At 39.7% G+C, this 20740-nt stretch overlaps 1 protein-coding gene and 1 long non-coding RNA gene across 2 annotated transcripts; one reads left to right on the top strand and one right to left on the bottom strand.

Annotated features, from left to right (window-relative positions):
• Positions 1 to 74: 74 nt before the first annotated feature.
• On the bottom strand, positions 75 to 17931 carry LOC137036485 (protein mono-ADP-ribosyltransferase PARP4-like). The gene is made up of 36 exons (XM_067410694.1): positions 17819 to 17931; positions 17415 to 17553; positions 16160 to 16355; positions 15749 to 15854; positions 15531 to 15609; positions 15352 to 15450; positions 15086 to 15244; positions 14838 to 14975; positions 14598 to 14756; positions 14133 to 14284; positions 13921 to 14052; positions 13343 to 13441; positions 13039 to 13222; positions 12790 to 12937; positions 12300 to 12442; positions 11882 to 12013; positions 11706 to 11792; positions 11465 to 11629; positions 11148 to 11191; positions 10907 to 10985; positions 10650 to 10787; positions 10319 to 10526; positions 10092 to 10162; positions 9606 to 9793; positions 9473 to 9523; positions 3921 to 3969; positions 3637 to 3807; positions 3368 to 3448; positions 3187 to 3267; positions 2998 to 3093; positions 2414 to 2557; positions 1038 to 2313; positions 763 to 911; positions 567 to 669; positions 353 to 485; positions 75 to 278 (listed from the first exon to the last, which is right to left on the bottom strand). Exons 2-36 carry the CDS (start codon positions 17538 to 17540, stop codon positions 77 to 79), a joined length of 5568 nt encoding a protein of 1855 aa, XP_067266795.1. The 5' UTR covers positions 17541 to 17553; positions 17819 to 17931; the 3' UTR covers positions 75 to 76.
• Positions 17932 to 18269: 338 nt separating this feature from the next.
• LOC137036486 (uncharacterized) lies at positions 18270 to 20376 on the top strand. The gene is made up of 3 exons (XR_010897209.1): positions 18270 to 18559; positions 19354 to 19415; positions 20243 to 20376. It is a non-coding gene; the product is annotated as an uncharacterized lncRNA (long non-coding RNA).
• The last annotated feature ends 364 nt before the right edge of the window (positions 20377 to 20740 follow it).

Raw genomic sequence — 20740 nt, 5'->3', positions numbered from 1 at the left:
TAAAATGACACTGGATATTTTCTATATTTTAAGCAAGCAGCAACTGTAAATGAAGAGGGAAGTGTGTGTCCAGTTTCTACATGACTGATACACCCACACGTCTCTCCAGAACAGCTTTGAGAGGGGAATATGGGTTTGGAGGATCAAAGCCCAGTAACTGACGAGTAGATGATTCCCAATCCCGGCCGATCTCCAGCCGGCTGCACACACACGGATACTGTCTGTCTGTCCGACAGGCCCAGTCCACGGCTCTCTTCACTGCCTCCCAGTGCATCGGTCTGAATGGAGAAGAGCACAAAGTTACGGATCCAAAAATACAAGAGTGAATCACTATGAGGACGTGTGCTCGTACCTGGGCTCCTGGGACTCTTTCAGCCGGAAGAGAGACTCGAGCAACTGTCCCACTGCCAGCTTCTTCACCCGGATCAGCTGCAGCACCAGCAGAGTCGCCACCAGTCTCAGAATGTCCGCATGAGCCTTCACACCTGACAGACAAAACATGTGACTGATTAACTGATTCTGACTGTCTGAAAAATAAAGTAAATTTGACTTCAAAAATCTTATACCAAAGGAACGGATGCCTTTCTCCTTAAGGAAGACATTGGCAAAAAAGTCTACGTCCAGGTTGAGGAAGCTGCTCAGCCTCTCAGTGCACTCCCAGTATCCATCCTACATCCAAACACAACACATAAATTCATATTCCCTTGACTTAAACATTTAGGTACTGTATATAATGTAGTTTATTAAATTATATGTAAAAACCTCATGTTGAAGCTCAAACAGCTCATTCCAGGCCACTGTGCCAGGTCTGCTTGCTTTATCTGCCCTTACTGACAGATTCAGGATGTTGTCAAGCTGTCTGTATTTTTCTGTCCTAGGAAGACCAATCTTAGGAATGCTATGTTGTTTATCTTCATGGAGACAAAGTATATAAAGACAAGACAATGATATAAAAATTAGACATTTTTTTCAAAGATTTTTTCCCTCCAAATCAACATTGATCACAGAGGAAACCTCATCAATGTGAGCCAACTTACACTGTACTGAATCTGCAGTGCCTAGTTGCTGTTGTAGCTTTTGTCCTTGTACTTGTTCTCGTGCTTGGTGCATTGGTTGTGGTTGATAAAATGCTGCAGAAAGTCCAAGGAATGAGGAACCAAAACGGTCCAAATGCTCATTTGTACTGTGGAGGAAACCACCAAAGCCACCAGATGCAGGGACAGAGAGTGGCGCAGGCATGGAATGACCAAAGACAGCGGGGGCAGCAGTCTTGCTTCTGCTTGAAAAAGATGCGCCTATCCTGCCTAAACCAGTAGGAGGAGGACTAAGGCTGGGAGACGAGTACTGCTCAGATGCATGATGACGAGGAAGACCTTCAAAGACAGGAGCAGTTGAGGAGTCACACACCATCCCTGAGAGACCTTGAATAGTTGAAAAACGTGTGCCACGTTTTGCAACAGTAGGAGAAGTAGGGCTGGGAGTCAAGTATGGCATTTCTGCATAACTAAGACACATTGGGGGACCTGCAAAAGAGTAATCGTCTAATGGAGGAATATGAAGGGGAGGAGGCACTGAGGCAGCAAGGGGAGGTGGAAGCCGTGCAGTCATTAATTCAGTCGTGTAGGCAGATAAGGACATCATAGCATCACCAGAAGGACAATGAGGAGAAATCCAGTTAGTGTTGGAATGAGGTTCCACTGATTCATGAATGACACCAACATGATGAGGAAAGGGATCTCCACATAAGGCTAGTGGGGTTGTATCTCTCTGGGATGCAAGGCTGTCCTTTGAGGAGTAAGATTCCACTGATGGTGAGAAACATGCAAGTCGAAGGGGAAAAGGCATTGAGGCGGCAGTAGTAGGAAGAAGCCTGTCACTCATGGAGGCACCACCAGAAGGACGAGGAGGAGGAGGAGGAGAAGAAAGCCTTCTAGCCTTGGAGAGACGTTTCCCTGACCCAAGAATTAAATGGGCCACAGGACTGGGAGCATCCATTGAGGTGCCAAGCTTGGCGGCAAGGCACGGGGAGGGTTGAGGCTTTGCATCACTTGCATCAGAACTAGAAGAAAGACGATTATAGGGTCTTGCGGAGCCACTGAAACCATGAATGCTACCTTCAAAACGTGAAGGACGCCAGCTACTGGTGTAAGGAGGAGAAGGGGGAGATGCAGATGCTTCTTTTACAAAATCATCAATAAATCCATAGGCATCCCCTGAATCATCTTCATCCTCATCTAATACTGCTCGTAAACAAGCATGACGCAGCAGATCAGGAGATGTGGAGCAGCTACTGAATAATTCCTCTGAATCCATCTGAAAAAATAAAAAAGTAAATAAAAATTATTGTTGAGAATACTGAAGATATGAATACTGAATGATGTCAGATTGGAGCTGTAATGAACTCTTTTGTTACGTATATGTGATCTTCTTCAGCAGCAATAATTTGCACAGCCTTGAGCTTCTCTTCAGTCCAGCCCATATATGGCAAAATATCCACATCCTCCTCTGATATGAGTTTAGGAATATCTGTCAATCCAGTGTCAAGCTCATTCTGGTCCTACAAAGAGCAAATGAGGACACAAAAGTCATTTTAGTTTATCTTAGCTTATCTATACTTTAGCAGATGTTGATATATCAGACAAATATATGGAATATTTTCATTATCAATATTTGGAAGATGTTCATTATATAGCATCTGCAATAAATCTTGCCGTTGGACCTTTAGGTCCAGTTTCAAAGACAGGGCTTAGATTAAGCTTAGATTAAAACTTTACTGGTATGCAACATGGGACAAAACATTGAAGCCCTGACATATTTTAAGACAGGTCAGTGCAAGTTGCTTTCAGTTAAAACAGCTCAAACATGCATTTTAGTTTGGGACTAGCTTAAGCCTTGTCTGTGAAACCAGGGGATAAAATCTTATTTTTACAGATTAATAAATTAAATTTAAGTTGTTGAATTAATTTTTAATTCATTTTACATTATCAGTAATCATACCCTCTCTTCAATGGCGACAAAACTTGTGAACTGGGACAAGATGGAGAACTCTTTACTGAGCTCAATGATGTAGGACTTCAGCTCTGCTTTCTTCCCCTGTTAGAGAGACACAAGACAGCAAATCAAGTTCTTCTGTTAGCAGATTTGCCAGTTCTAATAAAAACAGCAACATGCAGCCAAATATTGTACCTCATGTTCTGCCTCATTGTTGCCTAGAATGCCATCTTCATAATCTCTGATGATCGCTCTTGCTGTTAACTTGTGAAGGAACTACACACACACACACACACACACACATACACACCTCAAATGTCTGATAAACAACTGATGATGTTTCAGATTATATGAAGTATTGAAGATGCTCACTCACAGTTCCTTTCTTCTTTTGTAGTTCTGTGGTGGAAACCATTGTTTTGATCTCATTCCCACTCAAATCACCAAACAGTGTGGCCTAAAAGAGTGAATATTACACAATTAACAATAGATTTTATTTATATATACAAAAATATATATATAAATTTTTTTTTTCAAATAGCTGGGTAATTCACATCTTAATATTTTTTTGTCACTAAATGAACATAAGAAATAATGTAATCATTTTCATTAATATGCACCAATATATCAATACAGCAGGTCTACCTGAGTGCAGTGCGGCACAAAGCCGTATATGAGAGTGTGACAGTCACTGAAGAGGGCGTGAAGCTGTGAGGGGGCTTGAACAGGAGGGGGCGCTGTGGGATTAAACTGCTGCCACTTCACTGCCACTGATCTGCAGCCTGGAGACTCCATACGCTGAACCTGAGCGCGCACCTGAAATTACCAGCAAGTCTGTAAATATCAAGCCTCAGAGCGGCCCATGTTGAAAAGATAATGCTCCTTTTTAGTTAATAAAAAGCTACAATCCAGTGAAGAGCGTGATTCACCTTCTCTGCCCAAGTGTGTTTCATCTTGGTGTCAAAAAATTCATACGTTTGTAGGGTCTGCACAGTCTCAAGGATGAGCAGGTCCCACCATAAACTGTGTTTAAGCCTCAATTCACGGAACTTTGGTTTGTAAATCTTACATCGATTCCGGCCCGGCAGACACTAATGGATCACGAGACCTTCTTTTTATGACTATTTCGATAAGTCCCAAACCTCTCCTCTGTGACTTCAAAGGAGATGCGAAAACCACGGATCGGGTTTCGAAAGACAGGCCCGAATTCCAAACGGTCATAAAAAGAGAAAATACACGCACGCACCCACAGACACACACTCACATACAAAGACTGTATACACAAATATTATACCTGCAAATATGAATGTACCTGCCATTGTAGTGCTCGCTGCATGTATGTGTTACTAGTATAGAATCGTAGAATTGACTGTAGTAGGTTAGTTTTCATGTTAAACGATAGTAATAGAGTGTAAAGTGTATCTTCTTTATATGACGAGCGACACCTGTCGAGTTTGATCTCTCCGTAAAGCTGTGAATCCGAGCTATTCACTCATGTACGTTACATTTCTGCCAAATGCATCGTTCAATGTTTAATAATACTATGAAGGAAATGCACTGATTCAACATACCATAAATTTATTCGGGAGACAGGACAAAGGAATGTGGAAACCCGCCAAATTGCAACGCTATCATTGGAGGACGTTATCAGTAAGGCGTTCTGGTTTGTTGTCTTTAAAACACCATGACACGCGTCTTTTCTGCACAAGTTTTCTGCACGAGTTCCTGCCGTCAAGACGGACTCTCTTCTTTATTTTCCGGTCATATTACAACAGTTAAACCCTCGTTTGAAACTTCGCCGAAACAACCTCCGGAAGAAGAAGCAACTATCAAACAGAGCGCTCCAAAACTCCAAGCACCCTGACTAACCTATGCAAGTATAACGTTTTTACGATCTTAAATACTGAGGTTCCTTGCTGGCTCTTAAAGGTGAACTGTTGCAATTTGACCTGCTTTGATCATCTCTTTCGTTTCTGCCTTTCCCTCTACTTTGTATGTATTTGTATTTACTTGTGTCCATTTAGCCGTATAACCTGTGTATTACCCGTTTCGTATATTAAACTCATTTTATCCATGCTTTTTGTTCACTTGCTCATTTTAGCAACAACCGAGTCACTTTAACGTTCTGATTCTAATATCCTTGCTCTATATTTGAAGGCTATGATAGAAAGTTAGTCTCCCGGCCCGAGAATAACATTTCTGTCATGATAATCTGTGGATAATTGTCCGTTTCGGTGGACGAACTGATAGTTTTCCACATAATTATTCAACCAGAACTAATCATATATGTGATTGATTATAATTCGTTGTAGTTAATTCACCATATATGTTTAATTCCCCGTTGGGTCGATATATGAACGTCATAAAGCTTTCTGAATTATGATATTCATATTTCATCCATAAATTGATTAATAACTGTACATCGCTACATTTAAATGGTGGAGAATTCGGGGCATGAATAAACAAAGGTTATGAGCTTAAACCACTGTCAATTTAAAAGTGTGCATTTGATAATTCCAGTCAGAATATGTCAGACGATGCGCATTTTGGTCACTAATTGCTGGCTTGTTAGATGCTGATAAAGTGATGGCTTGAATTGACATCTCTACTGTAACTGAAAGAGTCTACTCTTGACACATTTTAGCATATGTTCAAATGGTATCAGTGTAAAGTTAATCTGATTTTAGCGAAGAAATCCTAATCTCAGTATTAGAGCGTAAGCCTGTGTTGACGAAGGAATCTCAGCTCAGCGGCATGTAAACTGTACCAGAATTGATTATTCTGCTTTGGTTGGAGAAATACCAATTGCAGTATTGCTTAACCTGTTTCTGATGAATGAATCTCAGTACAGTGTTATATAAATGTAGATTTGGGTAATGCTCCACTGTTATAGTTAAGATTGATGTCATTCATCTAAACTTTGCCTGCACCTACAAGCATAGCTACCTTTTGACCAAAACTGTGTTTCACTCGCTGAAAGGAACATCAGTATTCATGCACAAGACGGACTTAACTATATATGCTTAAACAAGCTTTGACTTACAGCAAACTGTGTAATTACCCTTTAAACAAGTACAAGACGTTGTTTAAAGTAGAGAGAAGAGTTTACATGAGTAAAATTTGCAAATGGCAAAACATATTTGCATTTTACTGAATGTAAAATCAAGTTTTTGAAAATCTGAAAGTATAGGCGTCACATTTTAACTCTATACGTAACTTGTTTGAAATGAGCAGACAGTCTCAATAAACTGTTTGAATTGCTCAGATGTGCATTGGTTCCCATGACAACGACTTGTCACAGGAAGTGCTAACTCATCACCCTGTGATGCCATATTGTAAACAAACCAGGCTAGGTGGCTAAGCTAACCTCACCTAGCAGCCCTGCACCTCAGGCTAAGCTAAATAATAGCTTCTACAGTTAGTGGTTAGCATCATTTATGTGAAGCCTTTAACTACAGCTTGTGTGTATGCAGTGTGAACTGATCTAAACCCATTCTGCTGTTTTAGTCACTTCTTTAAATCTTTTTATTGATTTTAATTATAATAGCAGTCAGCTATTAATTTTTACTAGTATTATTTCTTTCATCTTTGTGATTTACTTACATCTTCCTTTTTTTCTTCTGTGGTTTAATTTCCCAATATAACCACAAGCAACTAGACATACTCTCCTTCTTGATTTTGTTTATTTACAACAGTTGCTTCCAATTTTATGAACCAGCTACAAAAGTAATCTGAACAATTACTAGGGCATAATTTTGAGCACCACTAATAAGCAGAATCTAATAGGAAAGCTCTCTTCTTCCTCTCCCTTTTTCTTTCCTATTTGTTCAGAGGTCAAGCCTGTCGTGAGCCATCAGTAAGAAATACTAAGAAATAATTTGACCACAAGAACCATCTTAAGTCATTTGTTAAACCTAGCTGTATTTTATACACCTGGCTGCTCACTGTGCCTTTAGCCCTAAATTCTGTTTGATCTTGCAGTAGTCTCTTGCCCTTACTCTCACCACAAGCGTGCCTAAATGTTGCAGATGCTCAGCCTAACTGCCCAGATGGCAGACCAAAAGGACTGGCTAGGTGTCGTGAGGAACACCCTCCTAACCAGTGCTGCTGATCAATTACAGCACCAGAGCCAAAAGCAACTGGACAAAGATGGAAGAGAAGTAAAGGCAGATGACTCAAACCAGAGGTATGGTCACAATGATCTGACTGAAGTCAACTTCTTCCTGGCCCACATCCTCACTGTTTTGAAACAGGAGGTGAACAACCTCAAACTCCAGATCACAGAGACTCACTAGGAGCTGATGCATGCTAAAAGCCACATAGACCAGCTAGAGATGGAGGCTCGGGACAGACACAAGGACCCTGACAGAATAGAGACACAGAAGAAAAGAGAACTGAGACTCTCTTACCTGCAGCAAACAGAACCACTGCAGGAGAAACATCTCACTTCACTGCATGGAGTCAGCAGAAGAACCTCCCCCAGCCAAGCACAGAGGTACAGAGGGGGAAGCCAAAGCCTTCTGCTTGACACCTTATCAGCCAATTTCCTGAAATCCTCTGCAGCTGCAGAAGGAGAAGGATTAATTCAGACAGACCCAGGTACCAGACCTACCACAGGGAGAAGCCAGGGATGGGAGCATCCTCTTCCTGCAGACACAGCAGGATCTCCAACAGCAGGCAGCACAAGGACGACTGGACACGCCTGCATCGGACCTGCAGGAGCTTCTAACGCTAGTAAGATAGCTCCTTGAACAGTTCTTACCTGAGGAGTACTCAGAAGTAGAAGCTTCTGACCACTCACACAACACCAGCTCAGAGACCTGAGCTTGTCTACTGTCTACATCAACCGCAATGGAACGACCACCACTCCAAGAGACACATACAACCAGAGCCCATCACAGCCTTCCAGCCTTGTGTGCCAGTGGTGTGTCTGATCTCTCTACACCTTCAACGCCGTTCGCTGTTGTCCATAGAAAGAACAACAACGATCGAAAGGGGGGATGTAGCGTCTGGACCAATCAGCCACACAATTATTCATGGTATTTAATGAATTACCCATAAACTCACTCTCACTATCAAAGTTCTCTGAACTCATCCCCCTAAAACTGCAACCAACATCCCAAGTGTAGCTAGCACACAGGCACAACTAGGTGTCCTGTTACAGTTATATGGTACTTTTATGATCCATAAGAATGCTGTAGAGACTAGTGACTCATCCTTCCTGAGAAGGACAAATAAACTCTCTTAATCCTACGTATTCTCTATATAACCACTTGGGAAATGTATAAACATGTATCCAAGTTTCCCATCTCATGACTTTCCTTTTATAGGCTTTATTCTATGTATTAATTCTCTCTTTTGAACTATTTTGGTATTAATGTTCCATAGTTGCAAATGTATAGTTAACTGAGATCACATTGGCAGCATGCTTGGTATCTACGGACTCCAACTTTCATTTCCTATTTGGTAATTTATGTTACATGTTACTAACTCTGTGACACATTAGTATGATAAGAATCTAGAGGGTTCTTCTCTCAAACATCCAATCCAGTGTCTTATGCTAATATCTTGCTACAGAACAAAGACTCGTAAAACTTCCCTCCGAGGGGGGAACTCCTTATTGGCTCAGACACCTTAAGAGGGTGTGATGTCTCCACCCCTTATATTCATGGATCACAAGATAAAACACTGCTCTTCCTGCTCTTCCTCCTCTTCTTCTCTTTTACTGATGAATGCTGACGTCAAGATGATGCTTTAAGAAGCTAGAAGCTTCTAAGGAACCCCAAGCTTGTGCCAGGCCTCGGCCTAGACCTTCCATTCACCAAAGATCCTCTGAATCCAGCCGGTTCTCTTTCGTCAAGAAAATATCAGCAAAGATTCAACAGGAGCCTCCACAAATTGCATCAGGACAGTTTTAATTCAACTTGGAGAGACATGCAAGTATCAAACTTAGTCTCATTATCGGATACATTGAGTATCCTTACCCCTTTTAAAGAAGGGCCTGTTAAAACTAAACTGATGGTTTGCTCAAGGCTGTTGATCTGCTGAAATGTCCAACAATGATGTAGCCTCTTGCTTCCTGTACTCTGCTCTAGCTCTCTCTCTCTCTTGGTAAACTGTATGCATGTATGTGTGTGAATATTAGAGTAGTTTAAGTGTTTAGTCTAGTTAATAAAGTCTTGTTCATGCCACACGTAAGGTTGTCCGTGTTTTGCGCTCATATACGGGAGTCCCTATTCATGTCGGTCCTGACTACAGGCTTTTAGTAGAATAAGATTATTTCCCATAACCTGGAAATGAACATTTCTTAGAATTAATAAACCATTAACACTGTGTGTTCATTGAACAACAGGTTAATTGATTGTAATATTAATTTTATTACATTAAGTTAATTTTATTGACTGATTAAAATATTAATAATTAATTATAACTAGTTATGATTAATTATTCATATTTATTTTGAGCTAATTTGCTACACGTTCCTCCACTGGCTTGAGCCAAAGCTCTGAGCATATGACGATTAGCTGTCAAGCTAGAGAAACACAATCAAACTGTAGGTTCAGAAATTAACTAGAGTGAGAAATAGATTTGTGTTGAACTCTTCAAAGGCAGACCTGAGTCCGCAGGTGAAGAGGCGCGTGTGGCAGGAGTTTTCTCGGACCAGCTGTAGGGTCAGAGGCTGATTCTGAACATGTCCATCAGAGAGCAGCAGGATGTTCCTCACGCCCCGACAGGGAGGCAGCAGGCTCAGGATACGGAGAGGACGCCACAGCTCAGTGCCGCCACCAGCACCACTACAGGACTGAAGACACCAGACATGCAATGATAAGCAAATCAACTTTAGTGATCAACTTTAGTGATTAATCAAGGGGTCAAGGTTCAGCTGGTTAGTGTGGTACAGTTAGACCCTGATGGCAGATGCTGTAACTACAACACTATGGTGGCAAAACATCTTAAGTTCAAATGAAGTGAAGATGATGCATTATGGGAATGGAATGATGTCTCTTGATGAAAGGAATCAAAAAACCTGAAGAATATCTCAGTATGTCCCCTTTCAAAACACAGAAACACTCATCTTTAGGCATTTTAACATTACTCACCATAATAAAATTTCTGGCTGGTTCAGATGCTTCATCTAAAGGCACTGGTGCAGGAAAAGCTTCCTTGTAATCTTAAAAACACACATTTTAAGAATAACATGTCAATATGTGAATGAACTATTCTTCATCCATAATGCTTCACTACAAATCACAAGAATAATAGGGAAATGAAAGTATCAACATGATGATCACTAGAAGAGCAGCAGACTGTCTCAGTGAGCACTAACCAGTGCTGAAAGAGATGATGTTGATCTTCAGTGAGCGGTCCAGAGATTTGAGGACTTGAAGGGCAATCCTGCGGGCGTTCAGCATGGCGTCTCCCTGCATGGACTTGGAGGAGTCCAGCAGGATGACCACATCGCTCACACTGGACGGACATCCAGAGCTGGACACCCCGCTTGACTTAAAGTCTGGATAAAACACCAGCATGCAGGCCTGCAGGGATCAGAGAGTGTCAGAGAAGGACCGATCTGTGTGGATTTCAGGTCTGGGTGTGTGAAGGAAAGAGAGACATTTTTGTCTGCTGTATGAATCAGATGTGACTGATCGTTTCATTACCTGACTATCTTTATCCGGATGGTTCTCGACCCACATCCTGGGCATGTGGATATTAGAAAGACTGAAGGACACCTGTAACCCTTCAGATCCAAGAGTTTGTCCCGGTAACGTGCTGATCACTGCCTTACAGTCTGTCATCTGAACAGGAAAAACACTGATACTGTTAATAATACCGTAAATAACCAAATATGTTTTATTTTCTTCAGACAATATAACAAGTATTTAGTAAGAAAATCCACAAATATGAGTAAAATAACCTTGGTTTTGATGCGGTGAGAAGAGCTCAAGTTGATGATCTCGTAAGGCATTTCAATGGACATAGACAGAGAAAACTCCCTGAGGAAAGAGAAAGGGAACAAATGAAAGAGAGTGTGATGTTATAAAGACAACATGGTTTGCTAAATTAAATAATTAACTTTTATATTGTTACTCATCATCAGATGCATTTTGATTTTTAGTGAATTTCTCTGTGGATTCTCCAGCGTTTGAGACTCTCACCCTTCTGACTGAAGCTCCGTCACACCGATCTTTTCAACAGTTGTCTGAAACACAACACAACTTCTTTCTTTAATGGACTAAATGTAAGTTAATACACTGTAAATTATAGGAATGCACCAATATGTACATTTGGCCAATACATAATAATTCTTTATATTTGGAAACCAATTACATATAGTATCAGCCAATAATAATGTCCGCCAATGAATCTAAATCTTGTTTGAGAGCCTCATTACAAAAACAAAAGTCTCTCTAATAAAAGCCACATCCCAAGAACTTCAACATAAACAATAAAACATAAACCAGCCGTGTCGTACCTGAGTCGTCTGATTAAGGGCGGCACTCTGTTGCCATGGTGCCACACTGCCAGCCAATGAGAAGACTATAGAGCCTGATCTCACCACCAGCTCAGTGATGAACGTCACCTTGATCAAAACTGTGGCTCCGGGAGGAAGGTTCCCCACGCTGATTGTAAATACATCCTGCCTCACATAAACACATGACCTTAAAGAAGCCTTCTGATACAATATCAGAAAGAAACAGTAGAAAGTAACTCACCGGTGCATCCTGGTCCATCAGGTAGGCTCCATGGCCTTTTTCTATGGCTTGCTTGTACTCCTTACGAGCCTGTTCTTTTTCCTTTACCTACAGGACAAAGAAAGACATTCAAAACTGATGAGAAAGCAGTTATGAAGAGCAGAGGCTGTATTCGACAAAATCTGAATGACCTGCACCTTTCCAATGACGTGTTTTCCATTGATAAAGGCTTCAAATCCACACACTGCTGCTGTCTCCTCCAGCGGAAAGACGTACTTTGCTTCAATGGGAACAGCACTCTTGTTTGTGTAGGTCTGAAAAATGATGACCTGGTGACAGAGCAGAAAAAGATTTGGTTATGGTTGAAGTTTGAAATTGTCAGTATAATTTCATCATTCTTTCTGGCTTTTATTTTTAAGTTTTTTTAACTTCTTAATCACCTTGTCATGTATTTTTTCCCTTATGCCCACCATATTTTATATGTCATGACATTGTTTAACAAGTGAACCTTGGAGTGAGAGAAAACAGTGATGCTTTGACTGAAAAACTCTCTCACTGCACTGCCTGCTTTATATCGCTCATATACTCGCAGTAACATCAACTGTAGGATCACACCTGACACAATAGGTCCATCAGCTTGCACCTCACATTGACAGCCTGAAGAGGAAGTTTCTGACCACTGCTGTCCAACAAACCTGCAGTCATCTCCTCCAGAGGGTTCTTAGTGGACTCTAAACCCTCACTGTCATCACTGGACACTAAAGAAACACATCAAACAAAATCCAGTGATGAACTTCACAAATCCAAACAAAAGCATTCAGCATAAGAGAGTATCAGATGAATTCCTGAGGAATGATTTTCCCCTCCAACATGTCTCCATGTACACCATAATTATGAGGAGTTGTTCAGCGTGACTCAAACTTTGGTCACTGTTGTGCTATATGTTGAATCGCTGCCCACATGGATATGGGCTCCACCATCATGTAGTTTGATTTTTTTGAATTTTTATGGATTTTAATGGATTTGACAGCCCTTGCTATCATCTACAGATTCCTCCACATATAAAAGCTCTCTCTACATGTCCTGTTCACTGAACGTTACTCACAGACGTCAGACGTGTCAGCGAGCTGTGTGAGCTCCACAAAGGTGTTGATATGAGGCTGGAACTCTTTTAGCTCGTCCCCCTCCAGAGTGTACTGAACCACATACTTCAGTCTGATCTGCTCTGTGTTATAGACGACAAACTCATCATCCTGTCAAATACAAACCCACAGACACAAACACAAAGCTCACATTAGATCCCCAAAACATAAGCAGAACATTTAAGTACATAGAAAATGACTAAGAAAAGCACCTCAAATTCAGAGAGTCTGTTGGGGGTGCGGCGGACTCCATGTACGCTGTGGTAGCCATCAGGGGCGCAGGTCAAAGTGGCGTCTTTCTTCAGCAGGTCTTTGCAGCGACCCAACGCCACTTCACACACCAACAGCAGCCGAGAGCCGTCAGTTACACTGGGCTTGGAGTATTTCACACTGGTCCTTTAACACAGAGAAAAAAAAACTTACTGACTGACTCAAATCTTCAGTTGTCATGAAAATGGAGTCAAAGTGTTTATAAATCTGTTATATTAAAGGATGGTAATGCAGAAGACCACTGACTTTAGAGAGTTACTGAAGTAGATTCCTCCTCCAAGATTCCCGATATCCGTCCTCTCAATTCCATGCTGTTCGACTCCAACTCTGGGCAGCAGCAGACCTCTACATAGAATATTTCATCAGAAATGTATATTTAAAAATGAACAAATGATATTACATGATTATTGCAGAAGGGTAAATCATTGAGTAGACATTACAAAAATTACTTCTGTCAATTTAGTCTGTTTTTTTGTTTTGTTTTTTTTTTAAGTTTTTCAGGGTAGGCCTACATGATGATTTTAGTATTGCTAATTTCCTCTATTTTTAGATTTCGATTACTTTTGCTATCATTTATAAATAATTTAATAACAAGGTTAAATATAATCATATTCCAAATCTCAACAATGATGTCCATTTTTGTACATTATAATGTTGGGATTCCTAAATTCACTTAATATCAGCTATAACAAGAAACACGGTTCAATCACACTCACTGAATCGGTCTTCTCTTACTCCTCCACAGTATATGGTCTGTCATAGACATAGGTTTGTGTGGTTTTCTCACTGTATGTAAATATATTTTTTAAAGAATATGCTCTTACCGTGACAGTATTCCAACAAAACTACTGGGACTAGTGGAGTGAAGGAGGGGCTTAATGTTGCCTAAATCCTCCCAAAACATCTGAAGCTCCACCCCTCTGCTTACCCGCAGAATCTGCTGAATCTGAACAGGCCTGTAGTGGACACAACATTAACACCATCATAATATATTCATGTTTGAACTTCAGACCTCAATCACCACCATCAAGTTTACCTGTCCTGAAGCAGTTGAGAGACAACATGAAACTCAGGGTTTAGTGGCGGAACAACCTCAATGCTGCACCTCAGAGCTCGATACTTTCCCACAGACGAGGGCGAGGGGCTTCCCAGAGTGGATTCACTCACATTCAGAATGTCTCTGATCAGCTGAGGACGACAGAAGAGTTAAAAGTTAAAGTCTGCACTGTGGAGTTAAAAATCCAAATGGGAGAATCTACAAAAATACCCAAATGTGAAGGAATTAATTTATGTTGATTTATATTACATAATCATTGTATTACAGTAATGATGTATCTATATAACTGAGAAACATTTTTGAGAATAATGAGTATTACAAAACAAAAACAAAAATATGAGGTAAAAAGAGCTTCATTATCACGAAAACAATAACAAAACTTAGATAAAATCTTAATAGTCATAAAGGAGTAATAACTGTATACTATAATTGCATACGTGTTACCTGACAAAGATCTAGTTTCTGAGACACAAGCTTGTGTTTGGAAGGAGGGTCGATCATTCTGAGGGGTAGAAGAGTGTTGACCTCCTCTAGCAGGGCCTTGACTTCATCCTCTTTCTGAGTCTTTTGTGCCTGCAGTAACAATCCCTCCACCCTGCTCACCTGCAACAGTACAGAGTCATTAAACACACAATATTCCTGTGAGCTTCATGACTAGATGTGTGTGTTTAAACTCATTCTCACATCATTAAGGCTGATACTGGAGACGGGGACTGTCAGGATGTTACTAAGGGAACCGAGAGCTTCGGTCCAAACCAGCTCCACAAAGACGCCAACTTCCTGTGATAATGTGCTGCAGTTCAGCTTCTCCTCCAACAGAAGCTAATTAAAAGAGTGAACAACACTAGTTACAAACCCATTGGACATGTTATATATGCATATACTGTACAGTGTCAAATGAATAAATTGATCTGTATATCTGTTTATCTAACCTGCTGCAGGCTGTAGGATGCCAAGCGTTCAACCTCAGGAGGAAGTGTGTGAGTCTTTGTGAATCCTTGTGTCTCCATCTCCTTCATCAACAGAAGGTACGCTTCCACAGCATCCTCAGACGTCACACAGCACACAATCTTGTCCTGCACCACTGCGCTCTGTATTGAGTGTCAAGACTGTCAAGGTTTCATTACCTCTCTCACAATATATGAGTCCTATGATAACAACATCTAAACAGTTTAAATGGTGTTTGAGTTGATCAAACCTCAGTTTCACTCAAGATTGAACACAACACACGATACTGCTGGCCTGCTCGTCCTCTGGCACTCTGCAGCTCCAAAACAGACAAAGTCTTGGGTTTGACCTGCAACACAGACATGAAAACACTTTCAAATTCAGGCAGTGATCAGTGAGATCAGTGGAAATAAGAAATTTCTCACTCACCCTCTCAAAAACTGAATACTTCGCCACTTGAAAATGTGAAGGAAATTCAGGCAGGTCATGGTCGCCTTCTTTGTAAACTCTGCATTGGGTAAATTAAAGGATGAAGTCAGGTAAACTATCACATCTAAACTGATAGAAACTGATGTGAAAAAGTAGAATAATTAATAAACTTCTCAATAACACTCCAGCAATGACAGTGACAAAAAACAAAAGCGCACCTGAACCTGCCGAGATGAGGCCCATCCTTCTCAAGAGTCTCAATCTCAGTCTTTGGGAGTTCAGACTGACCTTTGAGCTTCTCTTTTTTTAGTATCTGGGTCGACACTTTATGGTGGAAAACAACACTATGTCAACAGTGCCACAAAAATGCATGCTTTATCATTTAATACTCTTATAACCTAAATGTAATGTCAAATACACTTTAAAACAAAAAAGTACAGCAAACTAAGAGCACAAACGTACACAGATACTGAAAACACACCCAGTGTTAGCAAATACAACTAATCTGGCTGTGACACTCCCATCCATTGTGTGCCTCCCCCTCCATTCACATCTCATGTGACTTGACACAAACATCTATTCAATACTGAACTGATTGATTTAAATTAGGTGGTTTAGGAATCTCCGACCTGGATGAGAGATGAATTCAGAAGTGGGATAAGCCGGCTGTGGGGCCAAATCATGCTCCGTCAAAGACAGGAGATGCCCTTCATCCAGACAGCTCCACACATACTGGATCCCAACCACTGGGATCTGGAGCTTCTGGATGCTGCGCTGCCGGTTACTGCTCAGGTCATTCACACTGCTGGTGACTACAAAAGAGCACTGGAGAAGAAAAAAGCAGGTCAGAAGATACACTGCAGCTCTTTACTGACTTTTAGTAGGACCACTGCACACTTTGGTGTCACTTTTATTTATTTTAAGCATTATAAATCATAAAGCACAATTCACATGTTACTGTAGTGAGAAATAACATAAAATTACCCTTAGTTAAAGGGTTAGTTCACCCAAAAATGAAAATTCTGGCATTTTGTTTCTTACCCTCATGCCGTTCCACACCCGTAAGACCTTCGTTAATCTTCGGAACACAAATTAAGATATTTTAGTTGAAATCCGATGGCTCAGAGGCCTCCATAGGAAGCAATTAACACTTCCTCTCTCAAGATCCATAAAGGTACTAAACACATATTTAAATCGGTTCATGTGAGTACAGTGGTTCAATATGAATATAATAAAGCGGCGAAAATATTTTTGGTGCGCCAAAAAAACAAAATAACGACTTATTTAGTGATGGCCGATTTCAAAACACTGCTTCAGGAAGCATCAGAGCGTAATGAATCAGCGTGTCGAATCAGCTGTTCGGAGCAAAGTCACGTGATTTCAGCAGTTTGGCTGTTTGACACGCGATCCGAATCATGATTCGACACACTGATTAATTTATGCTCCGATGCTTCATGAAGCAGTGTTTTCAAATCGGCCATCACTATATAAGTCGGGTTTTTTTTTTTTTTTTTTGGCGCACCAAAAATATTCTCGTCGCTTTATAATATTCATATTGAACCACTGTACTCACATGAACTGATTTAAATATGTTTTAGTACATTAATGGATCTTGAGAGAGGAAATGTTTCCTTCTTGTTAACGAAGGTCTTACGGGTGTGGAACGGCATGAGGGTAAGTTATAAATGGCATAATTTTCATTTTTGGGTGAACTAACCCTTTAATTTTAAACAAATCAAATGTTTGTACACTGTGTCAGCGTCATATGAAAAACAGCTGTTTATCTACATCTGCTAAAACAATCATTTGTGTAACTGCTCTTAGTTTGATTAAAAAGACAATCATGTAGTAGTTATTGAGAAAATATTGATGCGCACTACGAACCTCTCTGTTGATGACATAAGAGATGTTTCCTCCATTATCTAGAAGAGCAAATTTCAGCTTCTTCTTCTCTTTATAAGGCACATTCTTCACATCTACCACCACAGTACAGTTTTCAAACACTGTCATGATGCCACCGTGTCTGAAACATGCCGAGAAAAGCGACAGTAAGTAACCTACTGTAAATATAAATATTAATAACATGATGAACACTATACAACTGCATGTTTCTATTCATTAAGCAAAGCAAGCTTAATGCATAATACTTATATTGGTATATACAGGTTAAATGATCTTTCTCTTGATATAAAGTATTTAAACAGTCGACAATTATCCAAATCCCGCTGCAGTTTCTCTCTTGATAGTGTTGTCATGTCATGTCATTAGCAGACTGAAGAACATCTTACCGTGAGTCCAGAGACGCGTTTAGATTTTAGGAAAATGTCTCTAACGAAGACGTAAATCTGTTGTGCGAAGTTCAGTATAAAAAAGTGCTTCCTGACTCATACATACGGTAAAGACACACCCCCGTTCCTCCCTGAGATAAAAACAAAACATTAAACGCGCGCCATCCAGTGGTTGAAACGGGAAAAATGCTATGGTAAATTTAATCTAAAATACCATACTTTTAAAATGTATCTGCCGTTGTTTTCTGTTTTCACTCTGCAGCTCCAAAACAGACAAAGTTTTGGGTTTGACCTGCAACACAGACATGAAAACACTTTAAAAATCAGGCAGTGATGGAGGCTACAAGAATCACTTGTTGGAATGTGTGAAAGGTCCTGAGGTCCACTTATAACGTACTGACACCTAGTGACATTTCAGTGATGGATAAAATAGAGCAGAAAACGCGAGATAGGTATAAACGGAGGTCGGAGCCAGCTGCAAGTGGGTGGAGCAACTGCAAGTGGGTGGGACATTAAGCCGCAAGTGGGCGGTACAAACTAATAGAAGATTTTGATTGGTTTGTTTAATGTCATGTAATATTGTTCACGCTCCTGGTGGCGGTAGCGCGTGAATTTGGTTGCGATCCGTCAAACAGAAGAAGAATAAGAAAAAGAAGACGAAGAAGAAGCTGTCTGACAATATGTTTTTTCAAACAACTGCAATCTGCTCTCCAGGTTATGGATACAGTAGACCATAAACAGGTAACATTAATGTAGCTTAATTGCATGTCAGTTTTGCTAATGATTTGGACTGTACTGATTTATAAACTGTTCTTAGCGTTTGCAAATCGATTTAGGATAATTTATCATTTTAAAATTATTGTTTTTTCTTTGCTTTCTTTAATGTGAACATGAAACTAAAATTCCAACTCATTGGAATTTTACACACACACACACACACACACACACACACACTCTCGCATGCTCACATTGTTTTTTGTGATTTGTTGGCACATTCCATAGACGTAATGGTTTTTATACTGCACAAAACGTATTTTCTATTGCCCTACACCAACCCCTACACCTAAACCTAACCCTTTACAGGAAACTGCACATTTTTAATTTAAAAAAAAATCCTTCTGCATGATTTATAAGCCTTTTGAAAAATAGGGACATGCTGTAATGTCACATAATACCCACCGCATCACTGTGTGTGTGTGTATATAATATGTAATATGTATATATGCACTAATCAGTTATAAGATAAGTAGAACTGTGTCAATTTGGGTTTCATGTTGACAATAAAATGTATGGTAGTTCAGACCATGCATATTTTTCTTTTTTCACTAATTGAAAATTGGCATTCAAACTTCAATATTCATAACCATGCTTATCAGCACTGTTGATAAATTCTTTTGTTGTTGTTGTTTGTCATTAATCCAGCCTGCCAGCCATGACACTGCCTTGCAGGCACTGGCATTTTTTTACAGAACTTTATTTTGCTTATCTTTATTTAATGTTAATTTACCTCTGTCTTTTTTGTTTTTAACTGATAGAGAGCTTGCCCCCAAAAATCGAACCAGGACTGTGGTCAGAGACTGTCCTCAATGACATTACGGTGAGATTTTTTTTGTAGGCATAATATACTTGTGATCACAAGTCCTGCTTTTAATATGTAAGCCCCAAATGCATATGTTGTGTGTTTATCACAGCAGTTAATTTATTGATGTTTGATTTCATCACTAGGATTATGAAAGACAAAGGATGTCAAATAACTGTGGAGTATTTGTCTTGATGGCAAGTATATGTAAATGAGGAGCAGAGAATTGTAATCACTCGCAGTCTTTTACCCATTTGATTTTTTTTTAATTATTATTGTTTCTTTGAATACAGTATGCACTGTATGTTACTCTGGGGAATAAGTTTGACTTCACTGAAGTAATTTTTTTTTTTTTTTTTTTTTTTAGATTTAGCTTTAGTTTTAGCTTTAGTTTTTGTAGTTATATATTTTAAATACAATTCAACATTATACTAATTTATGTAATTGGCGAACATAAGGAAATGGTGATGTGCTGTCGTGCTTGACAATTTCTCGTTAGAGTAAGTGTTTTTGTGGTGTTTTTAAGAAACCTTTAAAGAAAAGAAAAAAATAATTCTTGTTCACTTGTATGCTGTCAACAGTTAATTCTGTTCAACAAGTCACTGAACAGAATGATACAGTGAATCACTCATAATACTCAGTAAAACTATATTCTGCAAACCCTGGGTGAAAGAAATAGCAAAGTGTTTCAGATAAAAATCATAATAATAATTATTATGATTGTTCTTGAAATGTTTGTGCATGTTAAACAATAGATATAAAGTCATGCATATCTTGTATGGCATGGGGAAAGTTTTAATTCAGGTCAACCCTAGTGTTCATTGTGGTTTTTGTGCACCCACCAGGTTATGCTGGGAAGGGCAAGCGAGGTGAGCTTTCAGGAATTTACAGCGAAGCCATGCATCCAGGATTTTGCAATGTCCACTGCATACAGGATTATTGTTCATAATTTGTTTTAGAAATAAAATAATTTACCCACCCTGAGTCTGAATTGTGATTTGAGAATACATTTATTTGTGTAATGTTCTGAAGAACGTTAGTTGGTCATTTGCTGTAATTTGAGTAAAAACAAATATGAAAAATAAAAAATGTTCAGTACAGGTGAATAGTAAGTAACAGTATTCAACATTTTCTTTATGCATCACACATTTATTTCCTGAGTGCAATTGCATCTCACTTTAATATGTTCTTTGTTAGGCTACTGTAGATTGTAAAATACAATATCCAGAAATATGCTTGAATTACATTACAGCTAAAAGGATTTAAAATGGCATCATCACAAAGGATGACAAACGGTGTAAAAACGTGATTCAGTGTTGACAATGAATGGTATTTGGATACAA

Source organism: Chanodichthys erythropterus, chromosome 14, assembly GCF_024489055.1.
Source record: "Chanodichthys erythropterus isolate Z2021 chromosome 14, ASM2448905v1, whole genome shotgun sequence".
Classification (NCBI taxonomy): Eukaryota; Metazoa; Chordata; class Actinopteri; order Cypriniformes; family Xenocyprididae; genus Chanodichthys; species Chanodichthys erythropterus.
The sequence above is the reverse complement of the archived record's forward strand: the minus strand, read 5'-3'. Positions and strand labels throughout refer to the sequence as shown.